The following is a 13517-nucleotide window of genomic DNA, read 5'->3' on the forward strand; positions in this document are numbered from 1 at the left end:
TCGTGAACTTCTTGACGAGCTCAAGGGAACCAGGGCCCGGAGGAGATAGACTTTCTCCGGAGGGAAAACGGGCAGCAGCGATTGACTCGTTGACCACGTGAGCTTGGCATTAGCCTGCTCAAAAGTTGGATGACTTGGGTGACAGTGGCGATGGGCCGGAGCTGGCGTCAAACCGGTCCAAGTTAGCGACCGATGGCATGTTCTTTGTTGTGCGCTCGGGGTGTATGGGTTTATCAGATAGAGCCGATTGCCATTTCCAAAACAAGACAAAACGCTCTGGCGTTGGACTAAAACGGTGTTTATGGACTTATCACCTCACTATTACACTCCGCAAACTCATCCTCAGCTTGAGAGCTCAGCCCATTCCTCCCTCACCGAGACTTGTCAAGTGTCTAGAAAGCACCCGTCCTCCTCCAGATCCTCCCTCACCCCAGTGAGCCCGAAAGCGAATACATAGAAGATGTCGAACAACAACGCTCCTAGCTTGCCGACGTTCATTGGTAATCTCCATGTCGGCCCAGGAAGTCAAATCGATCGACTAGCGAATAACCCAGTCTTACCTGTTTTCTCATATTGTGCTGCGAGTATCCTCATGACCGTGATCAACAAGGTGCGCACCAGCATTCCTACTCTTCTCTTCGTCTCATTCCAACCTACGTTGCACTGATTATTGAACTCACTCTGTGCGTGTTTCTTTAGTTTGTAGTTTCTGGTCGCCATTTCTCGATGAACTTCCTACTTTTGACGATTCAGTCGGTAGTCTGCGTTGGCTGCGTGGCCATATCTAAATCGATGAGGGTGAGTACAGGACCATGCCATCATTTTTTCAATCATATCAGCCATCAAATTGGTTTGAAACGCCAGAGAAGTGCTATTTTACTGACTTTTCCATGATATGCTTTTGGTTCATTTTGCATTGGACAAAATTTTCTGCTAGCTGATCAAATATCGTGATCTTGACAAAAATGATGCGAAGAGATGGTTCCCGATCTCATTTCTATTGGTCGTCGTGATTTACACAGGCTCGAAAGCATTGCAATTTCTGACCATCCCAGTTTATACGATATTCAAAAACCTTACCATTATTCTGATCGTCAGTCAATTCAACCTTTTTGGTTAACTCTTTGAATCATCATATACTTTGACAATTTACATGATATCTTTTTTTGTTGATACCGATACCCACAGGCTTATGGTGAAGTGATTTGGTTCAATGGATCGGTGTCGAGTTTGACCTTGGTATCATTTGGCCTCATGGTCCTCTCCTCACTTATTGCCGCCTGGTCCGACATCTCGCCTTTTCTCTCGGCCGGTTCAGCCAAAGAAGATGCATTTCAAGAGCCTCTTATCTATGGAGAAATCGTGAAGAAGAACATGGGCTACTTTTGGATGCTGATCAATTGTTTTGCCAGCGCAGCTTATGTGAGTAATTCACTCCCTCTCAGCCTTCCTTGGACAGCAATTTTTAAGGTCGCAGCTAGCCGCCAGTCCTCTGAAACTTTGAATCCTGGCGTTGTTTAAGGTATTGGCGATGAGGAAAAAGATCAAACTCACCAACTTCAAAGATTGGGATACAATGTTCTACAACAATTTACTATCTATCCCAATCTTGATTGTATTTTCCATGGCATTTGAGGATTGGTCGCAAAGCTCATTGAGTCTTAACTTGTCAGTGACCATTGTACTCATCCACCCATTCGCTGCCTTTCCTTTTCGCCGCTGACAAGATCATGATTGTCTTACAGTCCATATGAAGGGCGAACTTTCCTCTTAGCGGCGATGTGTTTCTCTGGAGCGGCAGCGGTGTTCATCTCCTACACCACAGCCTGGTGTGTGAGGACGACCTCTTCGACGACCTACTCGATGGTGGGTGCTTTGAACAAGTTGCCAGTGGCTGCAAGCGGGATGATCTTCTTTGGGGATCCAGTGACCTTTGGAAATGTGACTGCCGTCTCGACCGGCTTCGTCGCCGGTGTCGTCTACGCTATCGCGAAAACAAATCAGCAAAAGAATAATAATAACGGGACGGGAAACGGATCCGGTAATCCCGGTAGTCCTTCTCAGCCGCTCTTATTTCAAAAGGACATTAAAGCTTGATCCAAACTCGTTATTTCCCTCTCATCTCTTCATCCATTTGTACCAATCCCCTTTCAATTTTCTGGTTCCTCCTTCGTTTGTATAAAACGACATTTTAAGTTTATCTTCCGCAGACGATCGCAGCCTCTAGAGTTTGGTTATCATTATTTTCTTTCTCTTCAGCAGCATATCTTTTTCGACTCCCCGATATGCAGTCGTTCCAACCTTCCTCCCCCCATAAGTGCATCCCTTTTTCTTTCTTTTGCATACACCGGTTATCTTTTCCTCGCATGTTGTTGCAGATCCTTTTTCGGTCACTTGTAATCCCGAAACTTGAGTTATTTTAGTCAAGTTGCTTGTCACATAGATTAGAAGTGAGCGTAGAACTCGTTACCTAAATCTTCCTTCTCGTTGTGCATACGACTACTTGTTCGATCCTCCCATCGCATCGCAATTCACTCACATCACTCCTCTAACAATCAGTCTCATCATTTTATTCATGAACCAAAAACTGTTGTAATGGTGTAATTCTAAAATCGTAGGACTCTTTCCTTCACTCTTTCCGCCGAGTTTCATTTATTCTCAAGAATCACATTCTCTTTCATGAGCATTGTTTTTAGATGTACAGACGTAGACAGGTTTGTCGACCTGTCCGTGATTGAACATAAAAAGCATCCTGAACGGCCTCCATCTCGGAGGGATGCTCCCCGCAATGGGGGCACGCCTGGACTGTTGTCACTCACAGCCGCAAACCACATGACGTCCGGGGGTTCACATGTGAACAAGTCCACAGCAAACCAATGCTGATCGACTCCCGTCGACTCCATCGACCATCAGCTCCATCGCTGCAGTCTTCCGATAACAAACCATTAAACACTTTCTTCCTACATAGTTTGGTTCCCGGTACTCATCAAACGTTCGCCTGGCACCATTGTTGGAAATGACCGTGACAAACGAGAGATCAACCTCGATGACTCACTGCACTGCAGACTTTTGCTTGATTCCGGTCAGTACATAGCTTTTTCCCTCCTCGGTACCCCTTCCAGAAAACGTATTCGGCTATCCTCAGCGTATTGGAAACCGGTCTGACGGTCCATCTTTCTCTTCTCTCTCAGATTGGCGGCGAAGATGGTGCAAGCGTTGGCAAATACATTACCGAATGTCAAAGGTGAGTGCGGAAAACTAATATCCCTGCAGTAAAATTCGAAACAAAGACCTTTTGTCCTGGGGCTGGGAGAGCGTCTTAGTCCCAAGTCACCTCTCTCCATTTTTTGTCTCTCTTGCAGTTCAAGTCAATTCAAAGACTGTGACAGGACATGAAAACTGAAGTAATGCCGTTCATCTTCAGGGTCTTGGCTAAAACTGGCTTGGAATACAAAGTAAGCCACCTTTCCGCCTTTCCGATCAATGATCTGACTCCAAGCGTTGAAGGTTATAGCTTTTGTTGACGCCCTTTGATTGCTCGATCTCAGATGCAGTGAGTTCTGGACGTACATAAAACCCTCGTGAACCATAAATTTATCGGCGGCGGCAATATTAGGCGGTCGAGCTAACGCGCACATACATCTTGGATTGCCTTTACTTGAAACGAACTCCTTCTAAAGCGGTTATGGCACTGGCCTTGAAGGACCTTGGGATGAAGTCATGAATGCAATCAAAGCGTGTCATGAAGCTGGTCAGTGCCATATTAAAACACGTAAAACGACATCAGTCTAACCTTCTGATTTCTCTCGAATTCGACTGCGGCTCGTTCTTCGGACCGAACATAGTTCACAAGATGGGCTGTCCCCGCGTTGCAACTGGTCAGTGATAAATATTTGTAATCTTTTATGAAAAATCTTCCCAACGGGACTAGCGCCTAGAAGGGTACAAGCCTACAAAAACAGTCTGGCAAGTATAAATGTGCTGATCATTTCTTCAATATAAATATATAGATATCAGAATCGGTACTAGGATAGACAAGCCGAGTAGTTTATCTCAAAAGGTTCAAAGCGTGGAAAAGCGCCTGGCCTCCAATTCTTTCCCCGAATAGTGTTTCAACAGAGTGCCCAGGGCCAAGCTTCCCATTCGAAGTGATTAAATCTTCCCAATCCATCATATACTTTCGTTTCCAGTACTATTTCTTGCCGCTGCAGGACATAAAAATCCACTTATCCTCAGGCCGTACCACAGCTGAATTGAACTGAACTTATCCAAAGCTAAAAAGAGACTATTACACCTCATGCATACCCGTCCAGAAGAACTGCCAAGTTTGTGATACTATCCCACTTGTACCAAACTTGAATCTCTAACTCCAGTTGTTTTTAATTTTGCCACTTGATTGCCTTCATTCGATTAGTTATATCACCCTTCCACTCAGATTTTATTTCTTGTCAACCATGTCAGTATTTATTTTCAAATCAAATGATATAATTATCCCCGCCGTCACATTATGATAAATAACTTGTTTTGTCATACCATTTTCTCAGTTGATGACGAGGAGTAGTCCAATTTGACACAACTCCTGCCTCCTCCCTCCCCCCCCCCCCCCCCCCACGAAGCGTAATCAAACCCGCGATCACCGCTGGAAGGTGTGAGGTACAAACAAGGCGCCTAACAACAAGGAGCTCGTATATAAGGATCTCAGAAACAGTGGTAGCTTTTCTTGCTCTTCATTTATAAAATATGTATTCCGCTCACCGCTCTCACTACTCTATCCCAGCTGAGCGCTGGCATCCTGTCTGCAATCTTGTCTATTCAGATTCTTCCCCATTCTCTTATACATTTTCTAACATTTTTTTTTCAATTCAACGGCTTCTTGAATTCTTACCGGACCTTGATCTACCTTGATAGTCTTTGTTGGATGCTCTTATGCTCTTGGTGCACCACAGAGTTTGATGTGTGTATGCTTCCCACGTGTGTTATGGGCAGCCTTGGAGGTGCTGATGTCTCTGTAAACCTTGATTTGCTTCAACCCCTTCTACATATACAAACAAGGGACTTTCATATTTTCAAACGCAACCCATCCCCATTGATGGTCCTGAGGGAATGAGGTTCTTACTCTTAGACAGGAAATGCGGATCATTATATCATGTTTATAGTAAACATGAGGCACATTTTTTTTGTCTTCTCTGAAAGTCTTGGTGATGACAACGAGGCTATTTTTGATTCAACAACTCTAATATCTAGACAAAAGTAAAAATAAAGGTAAGAATAAAATTGGTATGCATACACCTCCTAACACATTCTACCGCCGCTCATCGATGTCGACTTGCCGGAAATCAAATCAGTTTCTAAATTTGTGAGATTAGATTTCAATTCAAGTTGGTCGATTTGGACTCGATCCTAAGAATGAAGACGAAAAACAAATGTCAACATGAAAGCTATTAGCTTAATGACTGAAAAGGAAAACCACCGCAGGATCAAAGCCCGAATAGTGCAAGAATCCCCGGGGCTGGGGGTTTCTTGGGCATGAATAATGGATACACACAATTAGTTTTTTCAACTCGGATTTGATCTTTTTAATCTGGTCTTCTGTAACGGTAGTTGATCCGATCCGGTTCAACTCCTTCTCAACCTGCTCGATTCGCTTGACCTGATTGGTTATCTAGAATTTGTATTTAATCACGTGTGATAGAAAGGTCAGCAAGTCATTCTCTATGCCATCGTTTTCCAGAATCTGTACATGTTTACATGTTTTTTTTACACGGTCATCCATTTGTTTCATTCATCAAAAGCATATAGATAAATGACTAAAAAAGCAATGTGAAGGTTCACAAGAGTAAAACGCACTTTTAAGGTCGATGCCTTTAGCTCTTCAACTGACAATAGAAGGATGTTACAAGCGTTTTGGTATTCTTCAAATAGATCTGCCAATTTGATAATATTTGTTTGATCAGTTTCTTGTCTATCTTTGGAATAAAAATCAAATGGATAATCTCACGAAGGTAAGCGTAGCTTCCAGTGACGGTGAGACCAGTCAAAAATCCTAAGATTCTAGAATTCAAATGGATTGGATTGAACCGATCAGCTGTTAAACACAGAGCCAGCTAACCGGAATAACCAACCCTGCTCTAATACCACCGATCGGACGGTTGTATTTAACCGATGGTGGGGTGACAATCTGGAGGTTGGGCTGATCCCTGTTGAATAAAGAGGAGGAGAAGGATCGTTTCGGAGCTGAAAACAATCGATGAGGCAGTGTTCTGATCAAGCGAGTCATCTTGAGGGCTGGAGGACTTCTTGCTCTTCGTGCTTGGGTTCCGATGGCCAAGCTTGACGAGTTGATGCTGACACTGCTGGATCAATGCGCCGTGCGTTCCGGCTACTCGGGGGTGCCGCCGGTCTAACCCTTCCCCGGGGGAGCAGGGAGGCTGATTTCCCCGAGGCTGCAGGTGAGATCTTAATTTTTGATTGTGTATGAACCTCACATGGAAGGCCAATCAAATCGCAAAAGAACCAACTCCGGTTCAGCCAATGATCAAAATAATCAAGCAAGAAAGAAAGCCAAGATAAGACATGCCCGAGTTATCCATACGCAAAATGTCAACCCGGTACGTCAATCTTCATATCACTCCGACAACTTACAGTTCTCCTCTTCTTCGCGTGCAGCCCTGATAATTCTTTCTTTTTCATTTATTAGCAGCATTCAAAACTGCCGAAGTTCTTGGACGTCGAAAAATTCATCAGCGTGAATTTCTTTCCAAAAAAATCATCTGCTTTCAATGTTACAGGGTGTTTGTATGATGTCGCCGAACTTAAGAACTGATGGATGTTTGTTTTCTTTCCTTAGTCTAGATCCTTCGAAATTGGAGCTATGGAACGGTCTATGAAGCTAGCTCGGTAAGAGCATTTACCACCCAAACATGCTTAGTTAACTGTTTTAATTACTGACTTGATATAATTTTTATCAAGAGATGCCTCGGGCAAGAGATCTTTTCAAACTTTGCCGAGACACCTAAGGAGACGAGCAGCCAGTCATTTTGTTAGACGAGTACCAACCAAACTGAGGCCAAAAGCCCGTTTCGAGGTTTGTGAATCCGTTTAATTATTTCCATTTCCTTGCTCCAATTATTGACCATATGTCCGTTGTCCATATGGATCCACGTGTAGATGAAGAATGATAAACCCAAAATTTTGTCCAAATCCGTTAAAAGTAAATTGAGCTTGAAAGAGCACAAAAATCGTGACAGAACCAAAACCTTGCTGAAGCGACAAGGCGAGTTCCACAGCAAAGATACAATATCGCATAATCTCGCGGATCTAATATTCCGTCTTCCCGCTTGGATTGGACAGTGGAGAAGAAGTGGTTGAAGACTCACATATGGCACGCAAAACGGACCAAAATGACTGATCTTTGGGGTTTCCGATTGGTTAGTAGTTTTTTTTTTTTTTTTGACTCTGTTCTTATAACTGGTCCCGAATGACGGGTTCACTTTTCCCAACATACCAATGCGGATCTGAGAGGTAACGCGAGCTCCTACTCACTTAAACTTGTAGGCCAAGACGCCAACTGAGAAATGTTTTCGAACCACCTACCGAGCTGCTAGACATGGATTTACACTGCACGATCTATCTTATTACACCCATTTGAACTTGTCGGGCGAAGAAGAAATAATCAAGCAAACGTTGAAAACAATTTGTGATCCAACCGGGGTCGATCCTTGCTCACTCAGGTCTGTTACCAATTAGCCTGTCAAAGTACTCTTCCGAAATTGAAATCCCAAATGTGCCCCGATTGTGTTCTTACCCCAGGTTTACCCCGGGTCATCGGGCTGCCGAAATCCACTTGTATTCGCATCAAGGCTGGCCATACTCTCTTATCGGCCCTGCGACTTTACTATGGCGCCCAGTGGCTGACTCGACATTGTCGCCTAAGGGCCCTCTTCTAACCCCTTCACTTGATGAAGCCAACAATCAAACATCTGACCGCAGCCCTTCTTCTGGGTCTTCAACCCAACGTACTGTCTTACTTCAGATCCATCCATCTCTCAAAACTTCAACCACCGAGGCAATTGCGCTGGCGTCGGGAGGGAAAGTAGCCGTTGAAGAACTTGCTGAACTAGGCTGTCTTGAGCTTGGTGGACCGCGGTGTTTGGAGATGATGGGGCGAGTTTTGACTGGAATTCAAGAAGCCGAAAAACGCGAGGTAAGGCAGCATTGGCCTAAGTTTCAAAGTTCTATTTTCTGAGTTGAAACTGTATTTCCCAGGTTGAAAGTTGGCTGGACGCAGGATTCAAGCCTAGCGTGATACCGATGGGGATGATAGTCGGACTTACAGTGGATGATCCCCGACTCAAGTTTCGTAATGCTGATTTTGAACATGGCAAACTCTTGTATTGCGCCTAATGGCACCTGCTGATCAGGCACATTTTTCAATTTCCAAAGGTTCCCGCCCAAGAAGAAGGAAAAATCTGACAACTTATGCCCGCTTCAGGCACAAGTTATTCAACCTGTTATTCGTTTGGCCAAGTGTGACAGATTTTGGGACCGATCGCAGAGTCAGAAAGGAATCAAGTTCAAAAAATCGGACCTCGACCAAAGAAGAGCCAACGTTAGCAGATTCAATATTCATCACCTCTTGGCATGAAACCATTATTGACTTACTGACATGACAATTGATTTCGTTTAGTTGGATGTTCCAGGCAGTGGATTGGATATGACAGAGGAAGATGATCAAATCTCGATGTTGCTAGTGCGAATTGATGGTGGTTGGAGGATGATCCTTCCGAACAATTGGACGAAAGCATTCTTTCACTCGTTCATATTTTCATCTGCTCGATTAGTTTGTCTCGATCAAAGAGCACAAATCGACTTCGAGGCCGGCCACCCAAGTTTCCCGAGGGATTATCCGACCTTACTTCCCGCTGCTGAACTTGCCGATCAACACGGCTCAGAAGAGGCGAGATATTGGGCCCGTAAACCACCAGCCAAAAGGGTGAACTTTAAATTGATGGAATCTAGAGGTGGCGAGGGCGGCGATCCTTTCGTCCCAGACTGGGATGTTGTGATTGGCCAGAAAGGAATTCAGAGGAACAAGCGAGGTGAAGTGATGGAAGAATTGATCACAGATGAGATTGGTCAGAGTGATTCACGTCAGCCTTGGCTCTTGATCGGACCATTGGTCCGCGTAATCGTTAACAACGTGCAAAAACTGGCGGATTCGACCCGGGAGAAGCAAACATTGGAGACCGTGTGCGGGCTAGCTTTTCAATTGATCGACCGGATTATCAAGAAGCTCAAGGCAGATCTACAGTGGGATCAGACGAATGACCTCTGCAAGGCCAAACAATTAGACTCCGGACTTGTAAGAGTCAAAATGCTTCCCACCGGTAATGATGGCAGGGCGGGAGTCTTAAAACCACTTGCAAGGTTATATTGGAATCGGAACACACATGTAAGACGCTATATTCAACTTTGTTCTCACTTTAATCCTTGAAACAATTTGCTAACTTAAAATCTTGTAAACACGTATCTGCTTAGGAAAATCCACCCAAGAGTCGCAAAAGAAACGACCAAACAGAATTCATTGGACTGATTACTACTGGCAGTTTCCGCTTGTCGAACGGTTCCTCGATTGGGTTCGGGGCAATCTCTTTAAGAAAGTTGATTCCGATTATCATATGTCAACAGTAAGTCTTCCTCTCATTTCATGTGTTACACTTTTTTCTTTGTTCACATAACTCCGTAATGCATAGAGATTTTGGGCCTTTCTGATTTGTTTCCACCAAGCTATACATTCAACTTTTTGTATTCCGAATCCACCTCCCCCTTTCTATTACCCCAGATGCTGAATGTGCCTCTCCCTTCCTACCGTCTTTTGCACCCCCTTCAACTCAATTGACATCCTGACTTATCTTCATATCAACAGATGGATGATTGAGAGTACTAGCGCGACGGTCATCGATCAAGGTAAATGTCGCAATCGTCAGTCACGAGAACACTCAGATGGCCAAGGCGTGACTGAGAATAAACGCATCCAGAAAAAAACGAGCAGTTTTCAGATCTCATATCGCAATACAAATCAATTCGAACTCGAACCCGCTCGTATTGAACTTGCCCATTGATCCTGTTGTTCACAATGAAGTGTCGATCAATCCCGTTGTTCTGTTCTTTCTTTTTCTCTTTGGATCCGTTTCTGTTTATTCGATTCTCATCTCTTTTTCCATGAAATTTATCAAACAATGACAATGGCTCGCCCCAGGATCTCAAGACTCATGAGGAGCAATCTTCTGCGCGGTCAACGAAGGTCAACGCTGGCTTATCGCGGCCCCACCCGTCAAACTGCTTTTCCATGGTTACTTTCCGTTTCAATGGATTTTTGATGTGCTCCTACATTGATGTGCTTCCGCACTTCTCGTCGATTGGTCCCTACGGCGACCAATGCATGACAACTCCCCAGGACTGAGAAGGCCATGACAAAAATTGCAAGTAAATTATGTGAATGCAAGACAGGAATGAGATGACAAGCTGGATATGTAGCCATTGGGAAACAATGGTAGCTGGGACGTTCATGAAACAAATCTCGGTTCCTGTTGAATTGTAAAGGTGTTGTTCGCAGGTGTTGTTCGCATCACTTACCCAAGAGAAGCTCACAGAAACGCGCCTCGACAGTCAGCGGGAGCTTGGGACCTGCACCACGGGTGCACATGTTTTGTTGTAAAATTGATCAAATAACGATAATCACAAGATCTTACAGTCAAAAGATCCTCTCTCGGAGTGCTTGAAGCAAACCAACGGAACAGAGATTGCTGACCATGTAATACTACGAGCTTAACTAAGCCTCTCCGAGGAGACGCGATGCGTCTCCGAAAGAGAGGGAGGTCGCTACGCTCCCCCAAGGAGGGATACTTGTGTTAAGTTTGGTAATACTGCTACTCTCATTCGCACCTGACCAACGCGCGTCAAGCTCTTGACAAGCCAACACTAAGAAAGGTGTAAATTGCTTATTACGGAGGCGGTGTATTGGCAAGTGAGTTAGCAGCGATTGGGTTGATATGCAGAATGATTGCGGAGAGCGAAAATCACATCCTCGAGTTCAGATTCAACAAAGACCCAAATCAAGACAATGAAAACAATTGGACTTCTTTCTGTTCTGTTTTTGCGAGTCGGGTATGCCCAGAAGTAAAGAGAATCAGATTCAAACGAAAAAAAAACACTACGCGAGTTGATAAATAGCAAAAGGTGGGAAGAGAATGATGAAAAATGAATGAAATAACATCGGGCATGAGGGGAGCAAAGCACAAGATATTGACAACCCATAGGTCGGTAGTGAAAAAAGAGTACGCCTAATCAGGGGTCCTTCTTGTGAGGCTTAGAACTTGGCTCGCCTGTTTGCGGTGGGGAAGCGGTGGATCCTGTGCTACTGGGCTCGGATCCTGGAAGGCCGTTGTTCGCTCCGTGGGTTGAGGGAGACGCAGAGGCAAAACCACCGGTTGGGGCCCCAAGGCCTCCCGGATGGGGGGAAGTTTCGGTGTTTTGAAATCCGGTGTGCCCGGGTATCGGTGGATAGCTGGGCGTCGCGCCGTTCGGTCCGTGGGTTGAGGGAGCCTGCGAAGCAAAACCTCCGGTGTTGCCACCTAAGCCTCCTGATGGTCCGGTGTTTTGGAATCCAGTGTGCGTGGGTACTGTCGGATAGCTTGGCATGCCGCCGGTCGGTCCGTGGTTTGCAGAAATTTGTGAAGGAAAGCCTGAGGTTGGCGCCCCCACGTCCGGACGAGTGGAACCTCCGTTATTTGAAAAGTCAGGGTGCTCGGGTATCTTATAGCTACCGCCCGATGTACGATCTCCAGGAAGCCCATTGTGAAACCCTCCGGTTCCAGGATGACTGCCAAAGTCGCTTCCTGGCACAGGCTTGTGAGCGCTCCACGGGGCAACAGGTGGTGTCACGCCGCCCGATGTTCGATCTTCGGGAAGTCCATTGTGAAACCCTCCCGTTCCAGGATTACTGCCAAAGTCACTTCCTGGCGCAGGCTTGTGAGCGTTCCACGGGGTAACAAGTGTTGTGGGGTTACTGCCGTCGGCGTTGTGGGATCCGGGGGTGGTACCGCTCCATGGGCTGGTGTTCGGGTTTTTATGGCCGGGCACAGGTGGTGTGGTTGGTTGTTTGGAACCTGGCGTGGGGGGATTTGGCTCCTGGGTATGATTTGGGTTCCGAGTGAGAGGCGATGGCTCTGGCTCTGGCTTAGGATAACCCGGCACGTGGTGGCCATTAGCAGGGACGGTCGAGTTGGGGGCGGTCCCGTGAGTTAAGCTGTCGGTGGGTGGGATTGGGTTTTTTTGCCCGGGCTTGCCGCCCACAGGAGCCGTACCGTTGAAGCTGTCGGTGGGTGAGATGGGTTGTTTGTGCCCGTGCTTGCCGCCCACAGGAGCAGTAGCGTTGAAGCTGTCGGTGGGTTGTTTGTGCCCGTGCTTGCCGCCCACAGGCAGAGTACCGTTGTGAGCGGCGCCAGACTTGCGGGCAGATGTGAGAGCTGCCTGAAGGCGGTCAGGGTAACGTCGACCAACCGGTGTAGGGACGTGGGCGAAGACACCCGACCGGTTCTCAATAGATGTCGAGATGTGAGTGAAGCTGGTAGTTTCGATGTGGACCCTGGAGAAAACACTTTGATCGACACGGGCTCTCTTGAAAGCACGTTGAACAATGGGCTGAACGTCCAAACCGGAGACGAAACCTACTCCAAGCGCAACCTGCAGGTGGGTACTGACTTGGGTGAAGATTGCTGAACGACAAACGCGGATGAGACTGTCAGGAAACCTGAAAGAAATGTGGGTCCGACGATGCTAGATGGTAAATAATGCTTACAAGTAAATGAGGAATATCTTGACGGGAACCTCTGCTGACAGGTCTGCACCATGTATTGCAGCTGACTGAACCAGGTGGTGACCGTGGCTTCGATAGTTTCCTGTTGGAAAAGGAACCCGAGATGGATGAGCATTGCACAGTTTCCCAGAAGGTTAGGTAGGCAACTTGAGGGCTCACAGTGCTGACGCCTGCGGCATCACAGTTGCAACCTCCCGAAATAGTCGTAACAGCCTCCTCAATGACCGTTTGGAATTTGGTCAATGTGGCGGTGACTTGTTCGAATGAATTTTGAGAGTACAGAGTTTGAGAGGTCTCAACGAAAGCGGTCTTGATGGAAGTGTAAGTTTCCGTTACTTGGCTAAAACTGGTGACGATGTGCTCTTCCGTGATCTGAGTCGTCTGAGTCTCCACAGCAACGTCGCGTCTGGAAAAAGCAAAGCCTCCATCATGAGTGCGCAAGGTCTACAAGGGATACGTGGACGGACAAGACCCACGGAGAGAGAGATTGGATGTGGCGACGTGGGTTCTGGATGGCTAGGCCTGCATAATAAGAAGTCTCAGCTTTAGCTCGGCGGACGACGAAGTTTAGAGGAAAGCCAGGACTGGCAGGTCACGCACAAGGAGCCAGCGCCCAGAAAAGCAGCAGGGCAGAGCGCAT

The 13517-nt window shown here is 46.3% G+C and overlaps 4 protein-coding genes across 4 annotated transcripts; 2 read left to right on the top strand and 2 right to left on the bottom strand.

The window, feature by feature from the left end:
- Window positions 1-460: 460 nt before the first annotated feature.
- Window positions 461-2097, top strand: PtA15_9A144 (uncharacterized protein; the record flags this gene model as incomplete). Its single annotated transcript, XM_053172322.1, has 6 exons — window positions 461-610; window positions 700-798; window positions 938-1093; window positions 1189-1422; window positions 1523-1668; window positions 1746-2097. The coding sequence occupies 6 exons, from the start codon at window positions 461-463 to the stop codon at window positions 2095-2097; spliced, it is 1137 nt and encodes a 378-aa protein (XP_053023574.1).
- A 3195-nt stretch (window positions 2098-5292) lies between these two features.
- Window positions 5293-6277, bottom strand: PtA15_9A145 (uncharacterized protein; the record flags this gene model as incomplete). Its single annotated transcript, XM_053172323.1, has 5 exons — window positions 5293-5400; window positions 5546-5662; window positions 5848-5924; window positions 5999-6051; window positions 6123-6277. 5 exons carry the CDS (start codon window positions 6275-6277, stop codon window positions 5293-5295), a joined length of 510 nt encoding a protein of 169 aa, XP_053023575.1.
- A 208-nt stretch (window positions 6278-6485) lies between these two features.
- On the top strand, window positions 6486-10121 carry PtA15_9A146 (uncharacterized protein; the record flags this gene model as incomplete). The annotated part of the gene is made up of 13 exons (XM_053172324.1): window positions 6486-6608; window positions 6698-6745; window positions 6848-6897; window positions 6970-7084; window positions 7168-7273; window positions 7351-7427; window positions 7555-7730; window positions 7810-8203; window positions 8266-8354; window positions 8443-8608; window positions 8687-9451; window positions 9538-9686; window positions 9926-10121. The coding sequence occupies 13 exons, from the start codon at window positions 6486-6488 to the stop codon at window positions 10119-10121; spliced, it is 2454 nt and encodes an 817-aa protein (XP_053023576.1).
- Window positions 10122-11346: 1225 nt separating this feature from the next.
- Window positions 11347-13517, bottom strand: PtA15_9A147 (uncharacterized protein; the record flags this gene model as incomplete). The annotated part of the gene is made up of 5 exons (XM_053172325.1): window positions 11347-12776; window positions 12860-12959; window positions 13037-13283; window positions 13354-13399; window positions 13478-13517. The coding sequence occupies 5 exons, from the start codon at window positions 13515-13517 to the stop codon at window positions 11347-11349; spliced, it is 1863 nt and encodes a 620-aa protein (XP_053023577.1).

The sequence above is a fragment of the Puccinia triticina genome, chromosome 9A (genome assembly GCF_026914185.1).
Source record: "Puccinia triticina chromosome 9A, complete sequence".
Taxonomy (NCBI): domain Eukaryota; kingdom Fungi; phylum Basidiomycota; class Pucciniomycetes; order Pucciniales; family Pucciniaceae; genus Puccinia; species Puccinia triticina.